This window comes from Cokeromyces recurvatus (genome assembly GCF_025118155.1).
Source record: "Cokeromyces recurvatus strain NRRL 2243 chromosome Unknown BX663scaffold_1, whole genome shotgun sequence".
Taxonomy (NCBI): Eukaryota; Fungi; Mucoromycota; class Mucoromycetes; order Mucorales; family Mucoraceae; genus Cokeromyces; species Cokeromyces recurvatus.
Genome location: NW_026251387.1, coordinates 579379 through 597084, shown reverse-complemented (window position 1 = coordinate 597084; position 17706 = coordinate 579379). Strand labels below are relative to the sequence as shown.

Here is a 17706-nt window from a genome sequence, read left to right as displayed (position 1 = left end):
AACCAATATTTTTTAGCTTTGCTGTAAAAGTCTGACACATATTGAGGTCATCAATAACTTTTAATCTTATCTGTTTAAACAATAAATACGGGTTAATGAATAAAAAAAAATTAATTTATTATGAAAGCTTCCCTATTGTTTTCTCCTTCCTTCGTACTTGTTAATAAAAAAAAACAATTGTTTTCATGTAGTATTATTATCAAAGTAAAAACAAAATAAAGCAAAATAGAACCAAATAAAATAAGATAATAGAAACTTAAATCTTTAACTTAAATTTATGTTAATTTTTATTTAAACTAACAAAAATAGATGCTGTTGCAGTAATTCTTCTTCTCTCCTTTTTTTAAAAAAAAAGAAAAAAAAACTTGCATCTGAGTTTCTAAATAGGAGTACGGGGAAAAAGAGGAGCATTAAAACGGGGTCTCCTCACTTTCATTACTATGTAAATTCACTTGTGGATCATATATTTCAATTTTAGGCCTACTATTATTATTATTATTCTTGGTAGAACTACTTAATAATTCGGTATCAGTTGTTGTTGTTGATAATATATTCATCCAACCACCATTCTGGGATATTAAGGATGGATAATAATAAGTTTCTTTTTGAAATTCATCTGCACTAAAAGCAGGGCTCAATGCAAGTTGAGGAGCGTACTGCTTTTTGAGCATAGACATCCATGATTCTTCTTGTTCTTCATCTACTAAAGTCTCTGCAGTCAATCGTTTTTGTTTTATTATTGATGTGTAGTAGTCATGAGTAGGAGGAAGCTGTTGTATCGTTGATTTTTCATCTTCTGCAATTATCTGAATTGTACTTGCACTTGCCCAACTTTCATGATGCTGTTGCTTCCTTTTATCCTTCTCTTGTCTTGTTGTAATCAACTTTCGACGTCCCAAGAAAAAGAAACATATAGCTATCAAGATGACTCCAAGTAAAGAGAATACAGTTAGAACTGGGATAAGCCAAGGTAATGAATTATGAGTAGATTCAAACGAGTGTGATTGATACTTGTTATTCCATATTGGAGTAGTAGAGTTAGGTAGTTTGTTATCTACAGTAGTATACGGTGTTGCTAAAGTAGTAGTGGCACTATTCACGATAGGTAAACTGGTATGAATACTACTACTAGAAGGTCTAATAGTATATGTCGAATAACGTCTCATAGTTGGCTTAGCTACTGTATTTTTTGATTTATTTTTCCGAGTTGTTCTTAAAAATTGGTTTGTAACCACTGATTTATAAGATAGTTGAATGGGTCGAAGGTTATCTTGAAATGTATTCGATTCATAAGTCGACATAATAGGAAAAAATAAGGATAATAAAAGAAAAAAAGAAGTAACAATCCTATGTATTTCTTTAAAAAAAATATATAAATATATATACTATATAAATAAATATTTATACATATCAAAAAAAAAGAAAAAAAAAACTATATAAATGTCTAGCAATTGCATATACATGCTGTATGCTTTTTTTTTTATTTTCTTGTAGCCAGCTAAAAATATCAATCTATATAATAAAAAATAGGAGTCTTACTTTCATAGGTACATTGAATATAATTATTATACAATACTTTGTCTTATTTTATACGCGCAAAATGTTATATACTATCATTGACAAGAGCAGTTTTAATATAATAACTTTGTTCAACAAGATATAATCAAAGAAGATTATATCTTTTATAACACAATAAATAGTATCTTTTTATAAAGTACACTATTTTAATTAATAAAATAAATGTTTTCCTTATTTGCAGGATGCTTATATAATATTTATTATTGTTAAATAAAATTAAACTATTAATTACACGAGATATGACATAAAAAGACTAAATTGTTATAATTAATAATTCTTTTCTTTATGAAATAGATAATTAATTTAACTATTACCAACAAGCTTATCAATACTTGGATAAAGCACTGTAAAAATTATTTACTATGAATTCTATTTATTTTGAGGAGGAAAGAAAAAAAAAAGGCTTAAATAGAACAAGTAGATTACATACAAATAATTTTTTTTTATTAAAATAAAATAAAATAAAAAAGGCTTAAAATAACAAGCATTTTATTCAAAAGGAATCATGGATACAATGATTAGAATTTGGTAGGTTTAAAGTCAGCGTCAACGCATAATATACGCTTTAATTAATAAAGGTACAAAAGATTCTTTTATTTATTTATTCTTCTTTACTTTCATTTTATTCAAAATAGACTACAACAAAATAGTTTATAAATTAATGAAAATGAAAATACCCGAGATTAAAAGTAAATCAGCTATAATGGTTACAGCAGATGAAGAACTGGTAGATCAAATATATGATGATTCATCAAATCTAAGATCAGACATGGCAACAACAACAACTGCATATCCTCCAGTAATAACCACTATTAATTTTACATCTGATATCATTCAACAAATACAACAGCAACCATTATATATGCATGATTTAGGCAGTATATTTACTGCATCGTTAACTCAATTTAAAAAAGAAAGAAACGATGCTGTTATTACATCACCTTTATTACTTGAAAAGTCTACAGAAGAAGAAAAACGCCAACTTAGATTATTAAGAAATAGAGTAGCAGCTAAAGAATGTCGTAAGAAAAAGAAATTATATATTCATAAAATGGAAGGTACAATCATAAAACTACAAGATGAAAATTTAGAGTTACGCAGGCAAGTAAAAGAGCTAAGAGAAAAGTTAACATTCCATTTATCAACAAATGTTTATCATTCATTGGAATAAATTCTTGAATAAAATACCTCTCTTCTCCTTTTTATCCATATTCACGTATATACCAAATAAAGAAAATAAAGGCTTCAAAAAATAGATAAATATTTATTTATATAAATTTGGGCTTAAACAAGTAATTTCAATCTGTTACAGTTTGTTTTTGTAACACAGGCTTTATCATATACTGTTTTGTATATGTGTATTTTTTTTTTTTTTTTAAAAAAAAAAAAAAAAAAAAAAAAAAAAAAAAAAAAAAAAAAACTAAAAAAACTAAAAAACTAAAAATTTCTATTTTTATACAATAGAATGACCGCCAAAAAAAAAAAAAATAGATATTGATATAAAACGCCTTCTTTTTTTTTATTATTCGTTCTTTTATTATTCTTTTATTTCTTCTTTTTTCTTCTACTTCTTTATCATGATCATGATGCGTACAACTAAGTTTATTTGGGCTACAAGTGTTGTGGCGCTAACTTTAATAATGCTCTTGGTCGTTTATACATCAACACAAACATTTAGCATTCAATTACGGTTTAATATAACACCTCTTGTATCATCAACAAATCAAGTAAAAGAAATTAATAGAAATGATATTATGGAAGAAGAAAAGTTTATTACATTTTTACCTCATTCGGGACTTCACAATCAACGTATTGAACTTATTAATTCTATAGTTTTGGCAAAGGCATTAAACCGTACACTTATCTTACCTCATATCAATATTGGAAAAGCAATCCCTTGGAGACCGACTCCTCTTTCTGAATTACGTTTAAGTGAATGTACAAATTCAAGTAAACGACTTATAAACTCAATTTGTCGAGACTTTAACAAATATACACCTGTTTCAGTAGAAGCTATCTTTGATCTATCAGCAGCTTATTCTGCAGGTGTTCGTATTATTCAACGTGATAGTATGTCTCAATCTTATTTTCGAGATACATGGTCTATTCCTAATGAAGATATTTATCGCGTCAAGGATGTAACTCGATACTCTTATCGTATCTATGATTCAAAAAATAATCAAAATGATCTTCGAAATTTTGACCATCGCATAGATCTTGAAGATCTTCATCATAGAAATGAAAAGTTGATTCTATTTGGATCTTTACATTATACAATGCGTTTAGCACTTGAAGAGGGTTCTTATTTAAAATGGTTGACTGAGAACTTGCGTAAAGAAATTAGTATTTCTCATCCTATCGTGATTCGACAAGCACTTCGTATTGTTTCTATTTTAGGTGGTCCTGATGCCTTTGTCGGTGTCCATTTACGTCAAGGAGATGGTTATTTTAAGGCACTTATGGATGACACTTTAAATACATTACGATCCACTCTGGAGCAAATTAATCTAACTCCAGATCAAATCTTACAAAATCCAGTAACAGTCACCACTCCAACCCCTCAAACCCTTACAGCTGAAGATGAAGAAAAATTAGCCATATTAAAGTCCCTTCATGAAGTAAAATCAGCCAATAAGATGAACTTACTAAGCCAATGTGTGGCATGGCACAAGGCTGATAATCATCCTAGATTACGGCTTATCTATATGGCCACGGATACTCCACAACCTCGTACGAAATTAAAGGCATTGTATAATGAATTTCCCTGTATATTTACTCTATCTGATTTTCCTGATATTGTTGAGAGTACTTTAGCAATGCCTCCTTTATTAACTGGTAACCAAAAATTAGACGATGAAATGATGAAATATGGCACACAAATCTCTTCTTTATTATTTCCTTTAATTGATGCGGAGGTTGCTTCTCATGGATCTAGTTTTATTGGCACCAGAAGAAGTACTTTCTCTCAATATATTAATTACAGATATATACGTTTTAAGGCTATCTATAATAACCGCATCATATAATCATTATTATTTGTATTCTATTCTATTCTATTCTACTCTACTCTACTCTACTCTACTTTGTATAATATGTAAATTACTATTACACTTAACATTATTATTGTTATATATATATAAATGTATATATATATAAATATATACCGCTTTTACATACTATTTAAATAAAATACAACACATTATATTTAAAGTATTAAAAACAAACAATAGCATTTAGTGTAACAGTTAAAACAAGGTTTATGTTTGTTACTCAAATAGTAGGCAAATAAGGCTTAATTATGAAAACAAAAACAATAGCAGCTAAGCTTTTTTGTACATAGCAAACAAGAAAAATAATAACAATAAGCCATACAAGTAAATTATATTCCACTGATATTACTATAACAGTTATTCTATATCATTTTGTAAATAAAGATTTCACAAACTTGCTATATTTTTTCTATCTTTTTATATAAATATATAAAAAAAAGAATGAATACTTTAAACACATGTCAAATCGTCTTCTGAAGACTATAAAAAATAATAAGGCTAACTTTCAAATGTATAAATCGAATCATGGTTACCTCTTCTTCTAAACCTCTAAATATATAAATTTTAGCAATGCATATTGTTGTTCCAAAGAAAGAAAAATAACTTACATATCGCCTAACATTTCTTGCAATTGGCGAAGTTGATTCTTGAGTTCATTCTTAGAATTTATTAAATGTTGAATATGTTCCACAGCTATATTAATTAGAAAAAAAAAAAAAGAGATTTTATTATGTAATCCTACTATATCGTTGTATTACATTTTTGTAATATGAGTGCTTCACTTCGATTGCCATGATTCAAGGAAGGAACAATATCAATAAGTTGATTAAAACCAATTTTTATATTCTGTCTTCTTTTTTGTTCGGAAGCTATATGATTCTCCTTTTTTTGTTCTTCTGTTAATAATTCATGAGGTTGCTTTCTATGTCTTCGCTGCTTATTAGTTCCTTGTGGTAGAATAGTATTGATTCTAATATGTTTATGACTACTAACAGGATTAAAATGCTCTATTATTGATTTCATTTCTACATTCTTTTGTTGATGAATAGCGTTCGAAGGTACAAAGTTATGAAATGAAGAAGTTGCCATAAAAAAGGGAGATGAAGGCAAATGAGTGTCGTCTATTAAAGTGGACGATACATTTGTTGTAAAAAAAGTATTTGCTGAATTATGTTCACTCATATCAAAATTAAAAAAGAAAAACAAAACAAAAAAAAAAAGACAGCATTATTTAAGGTACACGGATCAAGAAGCTTGTTGATAACGGGTTGACTTGCATGTGAATGTTATACTATTTCATATGTTAACATAATACATAAGATTTATATTGAAAACCTCGATATCACATGGCTACTTTATAAAAAAAAAAAATGTAAAAAAGCCTTTATTAAGCAATTTTTGTTTCATATGAAATCAAGATAACCAAGGTGAAATAACTCTTTTATGTAGTATTTCTATTAATAATCAAATAACATAAATGAATGAATAAGTAAGTCCCTCTTTCTTATTTGAAAAAAAAAAAAGCAAATTATAAAGCAGAGACAGATAACCAAGTATGTGTGTGTGTGTGTGTGTGTATATATATATACAGGATGACATGACTCACTCTAATAAAAAGTTCAAGTGTATATCAAGTTTATTGTTTGACTGCCTTCACTAACAGAAACGATTTCTTCTTTCTATACAATACACTTCAATCTCTTCCCTTTCCCCCACCCCTTAACTTCAGTTGATGCAGTTCAACTATAGAGAGCTAGAAAAGAGTTGCAGTACATCTGGTCCTTCTATTAGAGCAAACACAGATTTGCCTCATGCATATTCTTGTGGTTTATTTGACATATAATAATTCTCTGCGAGAAAGATAACGATAGGTATATATGTGTATATGTTATTTTCCTTGATAAGTATTACTATCAATTAAAATTTTATAAAAATAATTTGATAATGCTTTCTCTGTATATTACAAGCAAGTATAAAAGTTAAGAAAACCCTTATAATAATTAATGGAAGGAGGCTAGTAACTCAGGTTATGGATAGATTGCGATAATAAACAAATAAATAAAAAGCAGTCTTAGAAAACGTCAAAATTCAAATAGAATCAAAATAATTTGTATATTAATCAAGCTTTTTATTCAATAAATTATAAACAAATAGAAGCCCGACTTTAATCCAAAGAAGAGAGAAACAGTAAAAAAAAAATTATGAAGAATACCATGATAGTTGAGTGAAGATTATTAATTTTTAAAATACAATTTTTTTTTATCAATTGTAATTACAAATACAGAATGTTTGTATTTCCTATTACTTACGTACCGTTATAAAGTAAGGTATCATTAATAGTTTAGTTTCTTATTAATATCATTTTAAATAGTCTTCCCGGCTATAGATCAGTTTTAAATAATAAGTAAAAATGACTATATACAAAAAAATTATAATTTTTCATTCTAGTATTTCTATATCGAGCTAAAAATGTGTTTTTAAGGCTGCAAATACATATACAATCAAATATAGATCGTTTAAATTCATATCTTTCTTTGCAGAGAATTATTATATGTCAAATAAACCACAAGAATATGCATGAGGCAAATCTGTGTTTGCTCTAATAGAAGGACCAGATGTACTGCAACTCTTTTCTAGCTCTCTATAGTTGAACTGCATCAACTGAAGTTAAGGGGTGGGGGAAAGGGAAGAGATTGAAGTGTATTGTATAGAAAGAAGAAATCGTTTCTGTTAGTGAAGGCAGTCAAACAATAAACTTGATATACACTTGAACTTTTTATTAGAGTGAGTCATGTCATCCTGTATATATATATACACACACACACACACACACATACTTGGTTATCTGTCTCTGCTTTATAATTTGCTTTTTTTTTTTTCAAATAAGAAAGAGGGACTTACTTATTCATTCATTTATGTTAATGTTGTTAAATTAAAGTTTACTACAAAAAAAATCAGGAGATAATTGTTGAAACATTTTACATTGTTACTTTAAAAGATGCTGTTCATTATTTAACTATATAAAAAAGGAAAATGAAGCCGAAAAAAAATTATAATATATGCTTTATCATGTTAATATTTGTATATTGTTATAAAATTGAAGAATGTGCCATATTTCAAAATTTAACAATAAACATTATGCATACCTACTAGCACTTAAAAAAAAAAATGCGGAGAAATAATATTTTAGACGAAAAAAAAAAAAAAAAAAAAAAAAAGCGTGTGGACATTTTTTTTCTTCAACTTTTTTTTTTTTTTTCCTTTTTAAAAATGAAAGTAGAAGATAATATTAAAGAACAGTCAGAAGTATGCAGTGAAAAAATAAAATAAAGAAAGGAAGGAATGTCGTTCTTCTAGTTATATTTATCCTTTTTATAGCATCCTTTGGCCTTAAATAGGAAACCATTGTTTGAGGATGATAAAAAGATGACTAAGAAGAGTCCTCAAAGTAATAAGAGAAGACGCGGAGGTCGTAGACATTCTTCTGCTTCTACTATTTTAAACACAAAAGAAACAAGTGTAAATGATAGTGTAGTAGGGGATAATGATCATGAGGTAAAAAATAACGAATCAACAATTTTAACGGCTCATCATAATCGTCACCGTCGCAGAAGCAGTTCTAGTATACATAATAAACAGAGACATCAGAAGCAGAATAACGAACAAGAAGATGATTCGCCTGCTTTTTATTCACTTGTGGATATTATTGGTGAAATGAGACGACTACCTTCTTTATCATCAAATTCACTTCAATATCCTGAGAAATGGAAGCGAGTACGTAGACATTCTGAACCTCCTCAACAAAATCAACGATTTGCTGGGATAAACTCTACCAGAACTGGTGCATCATTACAACCCATTTATGAACAAAGTTTACCAAACGATGAAGTTTCCAATCATCCTCACGTGAAGCTAGACTTTCCTGCTTCTTCCTTTTTATCTTTTGAAGAACAAAATGAAGATGGTTTAGAAGACGTTCTAGTATCACCTTTAACTATAGATAATCAACTTACTAAAAGGAATCGTAGTAAATCAGGTAAATCTAATCATCATAGTAATAATAATAATAATAATAAAATTAGTATATGCATACAATGATTTAGCATTAACATATAAATATATCTATAAAAGTACCAAACACATTAAAACCCTATGAACATATAACAACTCGAAAACCCCTTTATCCTACTTATTTAAGTGTATCAGAAGCTTCAGCTCTAATACGTTCCCGTAAACTCTATTCGGGTATTCTTAAAATTGACGCTCAAGACAGCTCTAATGCTAATGTTGAATGTGAAGCATTAGATGCTTCCATTTACATTTTCGGATCACGCAATAGAAATCGGGCACTTAATGGAGATGAAGTTGCAGTTATGCTTGTAAGCGTAGACGAGATGTTAAATGAAAAACGAATAAAAAGACAAGTACGACTAACAAGACGATTATCTGCATTATCATTACACGCAACCAGTCTTTCTTCTATTCCTGAAGATCATTTTTTAGAAGAAGAAAATATAATAGATTTTGAAAGTAAACCAAAATATTGTGGAAAAGTAGTTTGCATCCTTGAAAGACCGAAGAATATGTTATTTTCAGGGTATGAGCATATAACACACACAAAAAAAAAATTACTAGTATATAAAAGCAATTAACATAATTTCTCCTTCTTTATATAAAAAAGAACTTTGTCATTAAATCGTCCCACTCCAAAGACATTGGATCATGGAATGATTCGAGACAATAATAAAAAGGAGGCACATCATCCAAAGATCATTTGGTTTATTCCAGCTGACAAACGATTACCTCTTGTTGCAGTTCCTATCAAATTTGCGCCATCCAATTTTATAAAATATCATGAAGAATATAAGAATAGGATCTTTATTGTAAAGTTTTTTTTTTTTTTTTTTTTTTTTTTTTTTTTTTTTTTTTTTTTTTTTTTTCGCCCTTCAAGTTTTGAACTAAAATTTTAATTAAACATATGCATATATAGGGTAATATTCAACGTTGGCCAGCTACTTCACTTCATCCATTTGGTACTATTGAAAAAGAGATTGGTTGGATAGGTGAACTTCGAGTTCATTCAGGTGCATTAATGGCAGATCACCATATTAAAGATATTGATTTTCCAGATGCAGTCATAAAAGCTACACAAACTGTACGTAAAGGAATCAGACATGAGGATAGAAAAGGAAGACTTGATTTAACAAAGGATAATAAGCATTTAAATATATTTACATTTAGTAATGATAAACAACAAAGTAAAGTAATATATATATATATGTTTACATATATAAATTCAAACTAATGAATCTATAACTAACTTGTATATAGGTATAGATAATGCATTTTCGTTTAGAATAGCAGAAAAAGGAATCTACGAAGTAGGCATTCATATCCCTGATATGACAAAATACATTCGAGAAAATACACCTTTAGATCATGAAGCACGGGAGAGAGCCTGTGTAGTCAACTTGGTTGATAAAACGATCCCAATTTTACCACTTGATTTCATTGAATCTCATCACAGCCTTCGTATAGGTGAAGAACGGTTAACATTTTCTATAATCTGTCGCTTTACAGAAACTGGACAACTTTTGCATACATGGATAGGAAAGACGATTATCAAAGTTAAAGAGCAAGTAAAAGTATATGAAGATGATATTACAAATGATGCATATCAATTATTGGAACTTTGCCGAAAATTACAACAAAGACGTCTGAATAAGGAAGGAGGTTTAGTTATTGCAGATAAACAGCAAACTATATCATTTCAGCTGGCTGAAAGTGGTTATCCAACTACAATTAAACATACAAAGCAAAGAAAAGTGGATATCTTGATTCAAGAGTTATTAATTTTGGCTAATATTGAAGTTGGACAAAAGATATCTAGCCGATTCCCTGATCAGGCGCTTTTGTATAGACAAGACGCGCCAAAAATGTCGAAATTGGTAAAAATGGCATGCTATTTTTAATTCTATTGTTTTTTTAATTAAAACCTATTTTGCGTCTATTATAGGTCATGATTCAAGATTATTTCCATCATGAGGAAGGCTCAAAGGACACAATTAAAGATCTTTTAAAGCTAACTCAAGAGACAGAACTTTCTGTTGAAAAACAACAGGTTCTCAACTACATCATACAGCAGGCCATTCCTTCACCTAAATTTTTTAGTGCTGGATCGTTAGATATTTCTAAATACAAACATTATGGGTTCGGTGCTTCTATCTGTACTCTATTTACAGAGCCTTTTAAAAGTTATGCTTCCATCCATGTTCAAAGACAGCTAAATGCCGTCTTGAGAGGTGAGGCTCAACAAGAGGACGATGTCAACTTTGATACAATTGATAAAATTGCTCGTCACTGTAATGCATCTTATCTTTCTAAGCTAGCAGCAGAAAGAGAAAGTAGGAAACTTTATACAGAGGCCTACATTCACACTCAATGCCTTTCTACAGGAGGGGATGATGATAAGAAGAAAAGAAGAATGATTATGACATCGTATATAATTGGATTAGATAATGATTTAATTCAATTATATATTCCAGATTATGGCCTGGAGATACCCATTATCTTGGATGAAAAGTCGATACCTGGCGCTGTAGATCATATTTATGACTCCATCTTGAATGAAATGAAAATTATTTGGAAACGTTATGATACTACTACTACTTCGCCTGACGAAGAAGTACAGATACTGAAATTCCTATCTCCTGTTGAAATTAGTGTTCATATAGATATGAAATCTATAAGACCTCTATTTGAAATAGAACTTATGAGATCATAAAAGCACACATACATCAAATAAAAAAAAAACGAAAAAAAAGGTGTATATAGTCATACAAATTAAAAAAGGCAATCTTATTCCCGGGAATTGCGTCATGGTATATATAATTTCATAGCGCGCATGACGTATAAAAGTATATATTTGTATATATATTTATATATTTATTTATATATATGCATATCAAGTATACACGTATCTCGAAAATGATCCTACTTTAAAGCAAATAATTATATACTACATACTATTTTATACACGAATAAATGTCTATGTTAGCTTATTTATTATGATTACGGTTTTATGCTTATTATATCTAATAAAGGAATTAAGTTTCAGTCACAAAATTATTAAATTTACACAAAGTGAAATGAACGCGGTGCCTTGAAAATAATATGTATATAATAATAATAATAATAATAATAATAATAATAATTTTTTTTTTCTCTCCTTTCTTTTCTTATACTTTAATCTTTATTTATATACAAAATTTTATAGATTAAATATTAATTTTAGCAATGAATGACGAAGAGAAAAGATGGCGATTTGCACAATGCTTTGGTGATAAAGGAGATTCAGATGACATTACTGAGGGTACAGAAATTTATATTTATACATATATATTTTAATCATATTTGCTGAGAAGAGAATAAAGAATTGAAAATAAAAGGCTCATCTATTATTTATCTACATGTATATAGCTGATATTATTTCAGCAGTTGAATTTGACCACACGGGTGATTATTTAGCTACAGGTGATAAAGGTGGCCGAGTAGTTTTGTTTGAACGCAATGATGGAGTAAGTGAAACACTAGAATGTATAATTTATTTATTAATATTTTTTTTCCCTTCTATAATAGAAAAAAGGGTGTGAATACAGATTTCATACAGAATTTCAATCTCATGAACCAGAATTCGATTATTTGAAAAGTTTAGAAATTGAAGAAAAGATTAATAAAATAAAATGGTGTAGAAGAACCAATTCCGCACATTTCTTGTTATCAACTAACGGTAAATATATAATTTATATCATAATAATATAAATAATTAATTTTATTCCTAGATAAAACAATTAAGCTTTGGAAAATATATGAAAGAAGTATAAAGGTCGCCCATGAAAATAATAATAATAATAATAGCATTACACCAAGAAGCTTATATATACCAAAAATATCGCATCAAGATAATATCATTGCCGCTGTTCCTAGAAGAATTTATGCTAATGGTAGTTATTTGATATGTCATTTTACTATATACGTTATTCATTCCTTTTCTTCTTTTCAAATAAGCTCATGCGTACCACATTAATTCGATCTCAGTTAACTCGGATGGCGAGACTTATATCTCTGCTGATGACCTTAGAATTAATCTTTGGAATCTTGATATATCTGAACAAAGCTTTAGTAATATATATTTATATATATGTATGTATATCAATACATTGTGCTTATACAGATAATGTTTAGATATCGTGGATATTAAACCTGCAAACATGGAGGAATTAACAGAGGTTATTACTGCTGCTGAGTTCCATCCTCAGCAATGCAATTTACTTATGTATAGTAGTAGCAAAGGCACCGTGAAATTAGCTGATATGAGAGAGTCTGCATTATGTGATCAAAAGGCTAAAGGTAAGATTTGGTGGTATAGCCTAAACATGTACAATATGAATTTATTGGATTGTATATATTCGTTTTAGTATTTGAAGCATATGAGGACCCAAATAGCCGCTCATTCTTTTCTGAAATTATTTCATCTATATCTGATGTTAAATTCAGTCCTGATGGTAGATATATTCTTGCTCGTGATTATTTAACACTTAAACTTTGGGACATTAATATGGAGTCAAAGCCGGTACAAACTATCAACATTAACGATAACTTGCGTAGTAGCTTATGTGATTTGTATGAGAACGATTGTATCTTTGATAAGTTTGAATGTATATTTAGCGGTGATGGAAAGTAAATAATCTTTTATCAACATGATTTCTACTTATACACTACTTACACACCTTTAAATTTTTAGGAGTGTAATGACAGGTTCATATAGTAATAATTTCTCAATTTATAACCGTGAAACAGGAGATGAAGTTCCACTTCAAGCAGATAAGAGTATTTTCAAAGCAAAACGCTTAGGTTCTGCAAAGAATAAATTAAATTTAGGACGTAATAATAATGGTAAACGAGATGATATGGAACCAATTGATTTCAATAAAAAGATATTACATGCATCATGGCATCCAAGGGACAATGTTATTGCTGTTGCCGCTACTAACAATCTCTTCATTTTTGCGTAAGTACAAAACAATCATAATTCACCCTATATTGTCTTTAATCACTTATCTATTTTGTAGCGAATAAAATAATACATTTACTTCTCTCTCTTTCTTTTTTCTTTTTTTTTTTTCCTCATTTACTAAAGATTAGAAGTTTTTCCCTTTTTTTTCTTGTAACTTATGTAATATTAAAAAAAAATGAGTGATTTATTTCATAATCGATTATTTTTCTTCTTTGAGCTTCATTTGTCGATACAGTGCTCAACATTGAATTAATTGGCATATGATGTACCTTTCTCTATTTACTGCGGTAGCCAATATATCAATTACCGCAGCAAAAAAAAAAAAAAAAAAAAAAAAAAAAAAAAAAAGGATTTGTATTTAATAAATATTCTTTTTATAATTTTGTAAACATAAACTTTGTCATTCATATTTCTATATGAGTACCTCAGAGCGATTTACTCAACTTTTAGATCAATACAGAATTGTTCTGGAAGATGATGCAGTGGAATACATAAATAGTATGTTATATGATATGACACTTTCATCTTGTAATGATCAGCAACAGGATGATATACATGAATCTATTAACGCCTTTTTGTTGGATGCAAATATTGATAAGAACAAAAGAGATGATTTTTTTACATCATTATTTTCTTCTATTAAACCTCAACAAGAAAGCTATCCAGTTACAAAGAATGGGCCTGCCTTATTAATGGAAAACAAACCAAAAAAGGATCATGTAAAGTAATAAGTTGATTAAAAAAAAAAGGGGGGGAGAGCAGAGAGAGAGGAAATATTATCTCTACTTGTTAAATACTTTAATGATGATAGACAAATAATGTTCAATATGAAGAACATCTAATTGATGATGTAAAGATCCCAAAGCAGATTGCAAGGCGTATCAATAAACGCAATAATAATAATAATAATAAAACCAAAAGACAGCAATTAACCCAAAATATAAATAAGTATAATAACGATGAAGAGCTTGACATTATTGCTATCTCCCAGCAGAGTCGTTTTCATACTGAGACTCTAGAAACAAGCAACAAGGATATTGATTTACATGGTGTGCAAATCTCGGTTGTCTCTCAACATAATGGTGAATCCATTGATTTACTTGTAGATGCTCACTTAAAGCTGAAGCCGTTTACTCGGTATGGGCTCATAGGACAAAATGGGGTTGGTAAATCCATTCTAATGCGGTGTCTAGCAGATAATATTTTGGTTGGGTTGCCTCAGAATTTAAATATTCTTCATATCACTCAATTAGAGGATTTTAATGAATCGACCACAGCTGTTCAAGAAGTATTAGATGCTGATAAAAATGCTACAATTATACTCAAAGAATATCAAGGCAAGTTTTTATCTATTCAGATTCCCCACCCCCTTTTTTTTTCTCCCTTTTTTTTTTAAAAAAAAAATTAACACACATAAATACATGACATAAAATAGCTCTGCAAACAGTAGTCGGTGGTCATGATACCTTTTTAAAGGAATCAAAGGCAACTCAAGCTGAATTAAACAAAGTTGTATTTTCTATTATGCAATCTCGTATCAAAGACAAGGTAGATGAAGCTTCTCGTTTAGCTATCAAAAGATCAGGATTACGAGGACGTGAAGCTCGAAAAGAATTGATCAAGATAGAAAAGGAATATGACGATTTTTGTCAAAGGGACCCCCAAAAATATATTACAGCTGAGATGGTGAATGATATTATGTTAGAGGTCTATGGAAAGTATGAAATGATAGATCAGGAAGAACGTTTAAATCGCGCTAAACGGATACTCAGAGGCCTTGGATTTAGTGAAAATCAGTCGACAACAGCGTGCATTTCAACCTTATCAGGGGGTTGGCGTATGCGTATCGCATTAGCTAAATTGCTTTTCAAGAATCCAGATATCCTCTTGCTGGATGAACCTACTAATCATTTAGATTTATCTGCTATCTTATGGCTTCAAGAATACCTCATCCATGAAACAGATGATATGACTGTTGTTGTTGTCTCTCATGACCGTGAATTCCTAAATAATGTGACCGAAGAGACAATAATCTTGAAAGATAAACAATTAAAATATCATGCAGGCAATTATCAAGACTGGGAAAATACTACTGAAGAGCAACGTATTCGTAAGCAAGCGTTACTAGATGTAATGTATTTAGATATATATATATAAAGAATATTAGTTCTAAAAAAAAATGATTTATTGCGTATTTTAGAGTACTGAAAAGAAGAAAAACAAAATTTTAGTCAGTATTCAAGAAAATCTTCAAAGAGCAAAAACAACAGGAGATGATAAGCGGCATGGTATGATCAACTCTAGACGTAAAAAGCTAGATCGATTAGGTATGGAAAAGACTGAAGATGGGAAGCGGTTCAAATTAAGCCAACATCGAGCTGGATATCATTCATCTTCACGAGAAGAGATTATTGTCGAAAAAGGCTTCAAGACAGCATCTATTAAAATACCTGAACCGATACCATTACGATACAATGGTTCCTCTCTCTATATGAATGAAGTTACCTTTCGTTATCAAGGAATGTCAAAAAATATAATTGAAAGTTTTTCAATTCATATTGGGCCTCATTCCCGTATTGCCTTCATAGGTCCTAATGGATGTGGTAAATCTACTTTACTCAACTTATTAACAAGCAAGATACAGCCTACAAAAGGCGAAGTGTATCGTCATCCTCTTTTACGTATAGGCTATTTCTCACAACATATTGTTGACCACGAACTCAATCTTGATCTTTCACCTGTAGAATATATGATGAAACGTTATCCTACCTTAACAGAACAAGAATGTCGTGCTCATTTTGGTATCGTAGGATTATCTGGAAATCATATCGTATTACAAAAAATTCGATCACTTAGTGGTGGACAACGTAATCGAGTAGCGTTTGCAATTATTCTCTATGAGCAACCTCAAGTATTAATTCTTGATGAAATTACAAATCATTTAGATATGGGAACAGTAGAAATGCTAGTAGATGCCTTTAAGGGATTCTCTGGTGCTTTAATAGTTGTTAGTCATGATATTTGGTTTCTCAAACAAATCTTTGAACAATCTGATGATGAAGATACAACAACAGCTAAGAAACAAAACGAAATATATACAATTAAACAAGGTAGAATTCAAAAATGGGAAAAGGGAATTGACAGTTATGTTGCCTCTGTACTACGTAACATGAGAAATCAAAATAAATAAAATGTTTATATTCACCCGTATTCTTCTCTTTTTCTAAAAGGAATTTCTTTGATCCGGGGGGAATCAAAAAAGCTTGAGATGATAATGTTACTTTCAGTAAATAATGACTTTTTTTTTAAAAAAAAAAATTGGGTGAAAGATTTAGGATCCACACAACAATATAAATCTTCTTTTCTATTTAAGCTATTTATATTTACTTTTTTATTTACGTCAACGAATTAGAGTATCTATTTAAAAAGATATTTCTATAGTTGGAATGTATTTTGTATTTTTTTCTATTTTTTTATTCTGATTTAATTTAGTTATATTTTTCTCTATTTAATTATTATGAGTAAATAACTTTTTTTTCTGCTGCTTCATATATAAATCAATTGGCACATGTAGTAGAAGTGGGAAAAAAAAAAGAAAGCTATGGTGATGATAGGTAGAAAAAATATCCGGATAGTGTTATCATTGTCGTATATGCAACTCTTGAAAATTGTAAAATAAACGAATCATGGAAAACTATAATAAAAATAAAACGTGAGTACAAGTCAATTTGAATAGACAAATAAGCTAGACCATAATTTATACAATTGCTGTCTTTTTATATGAGCTTGGAAAAAAAAAAAAAGGATGATTTATTGCGGAGTAGTGAATTATTCAACGAAAACTTTTTCTTTGCAAGTTACATTACTGTTATGTTGTGCTCTTATCGGTTTTATTTATTCTATATTTATTTATTTATTTTTTGTATTGTGACACTACCTTTTTAACGTGTTATAGTGTAATAATAATAATAATAATAAAACCGGAAAACAAACATATACGTA

General features: G+C 29.3%; 7 protein-coding genes across 7 annotated transcripts; 5 read left to right on the top strand and 2 right to left on the bottom strand.

Moving 5' to 3' along the window:
* Positions 1-354: 354 nt before the first annotated feature.
* On the bottom strand, positions 355-1314 carry BX663DRAFT_491613 (uncharacterized protein). The gene has a single exon (XM_051525103.1). It carries the CDS (start codon positions 1299-1301, stop codon positions 411-413), a length of 891 nt encoding a protein of 296 aa, XP_051387648.1. The 5' UTR covers positions 1302-1314; the 3' UTR covers positions 355-410.
* Positions 1315-2192: 878 nt separating this feature from the next.
* On the top strand, positions 2193-2871 carry BX663DRAFT_491611 (uncharacterized protein). The gene has a single exon (XM_051525102.1). It carries the CDS (start codon positions 2240-2242, stop codon positions 2747-2749), a length of 510 nt encoding a protein of 169 aa, XP_051387647.1. The 5' UTR covers positions 2193-2239; the 3' UTR covers positions 2750-2871.
* A 261-nt stretch (positions 2872-3132) lies between these two features.
* On the top strand, positions 3133-4745 carry BX663DRAFT_491610 (uncharacterized protein). Its single transcript, XM_051525101.1, has one exon. It carries the CDS (start codon positions 3156-3158, stop codon positions 4602-4604), a length of 1449 nt encoding a protein of 482 aa, XP_051387646.1. The 5' UTR covers positions 3133-3155; the 3' UTR covers positions 4605-4745.
* A 288-nt stretch (positions 4746-5033) lies between these two features.
* On the bottom strand, positions 5034-5848 carry BX663DRAFT_491608 (uncharacterized protein). Its single transcript, XM_051525100.1, has 4 exons — positions 5387-5848; positions 5237-5321; positions 5162-5177; positions 5034-5108 (listed from the first exon to the last, which is right to left on the bottom strand). The coding sequence occupies exons 1-4, from the start codon at positions 5808-5810 to the stop codon at positions 5079-5081; spliced, it is 555 nt and encodes a 184-aa protein (XP_051387645.1). The 5' UTR covers positions 5811-5848; the 3' UTR covers positions 5034-5078.
* Positions 5849-7888: 2040 nt separating this feature from the next.
* BX663DRAFT_7164 (uncharacterized protein) lies at positions 7889-11761 on the top strand. Its single transcript, XM_051532296.1, has 6 exons — positions 7889-8664; positions 8760-9225; positions 9310-9511; positions 9619-9886; positions 9960-10576; positions 10645-11761. Exons 1-6 carry the CDS (start codon positions 8055-8057, stop codon positions 11410-11412), a joined length of 2931 nt encoding a protein of 976 aa, XP_051387644.1. The 5' UTR covers positions 7889-8054; the 3' UTR covers positions 11413-11761.
* A 45-nt stretch (positions 11762-11806) lies between these two features.
* BX663DRAFT_491592 (protein phosphatase PP2A regulatory subunit B) lies at positions 11807-13814 on the top strand. The gene is given in 10 exon segments (XM_051525099.1): positions 11807-11824; positions 11842-12000; positions 12108-12205; positions 12267-12417; positions 12470-12631; positions 12696-12809; positions 12873-13037; positions 13106-13367; positions 13432-13698; positions 13760-13814. 9 exon segments carry the CDS (start codon positions 11925-11927, stop codon positions 13764-13766), a joined length of 1302 nt encoding a protein of 433 aa, XP_051387643.1. The 5' UTR covers positions 11807-11824; positions 11842-11924; the 3' UTR covers positions 13767-13814.
* A 306-nt stretch (positions 13815-14120) lies between these two features.
* On the top strand, positions 14121-16894 carry BX663DRAFT_528418 (P-loop containing nucleoside triphosphate hydrolase protein; the record flags this gene model as incomplete). Its single annotated transcript, XM_051530159.1, has 4 exons — positions 14121-14369; positions 14516-15041; positions 15140-15834; positions 15905-16894. The coding sequence occupies 4 exons, from the start codon at positions 14121-14123 to the stop codon at positions 16892-16894; spliced, it is 2460 nt and encodes an 819-aa protein (XP_051387642.1).
* Between the last annotated feature and the right edge of the window lie 812 nt (positions 16895-17706).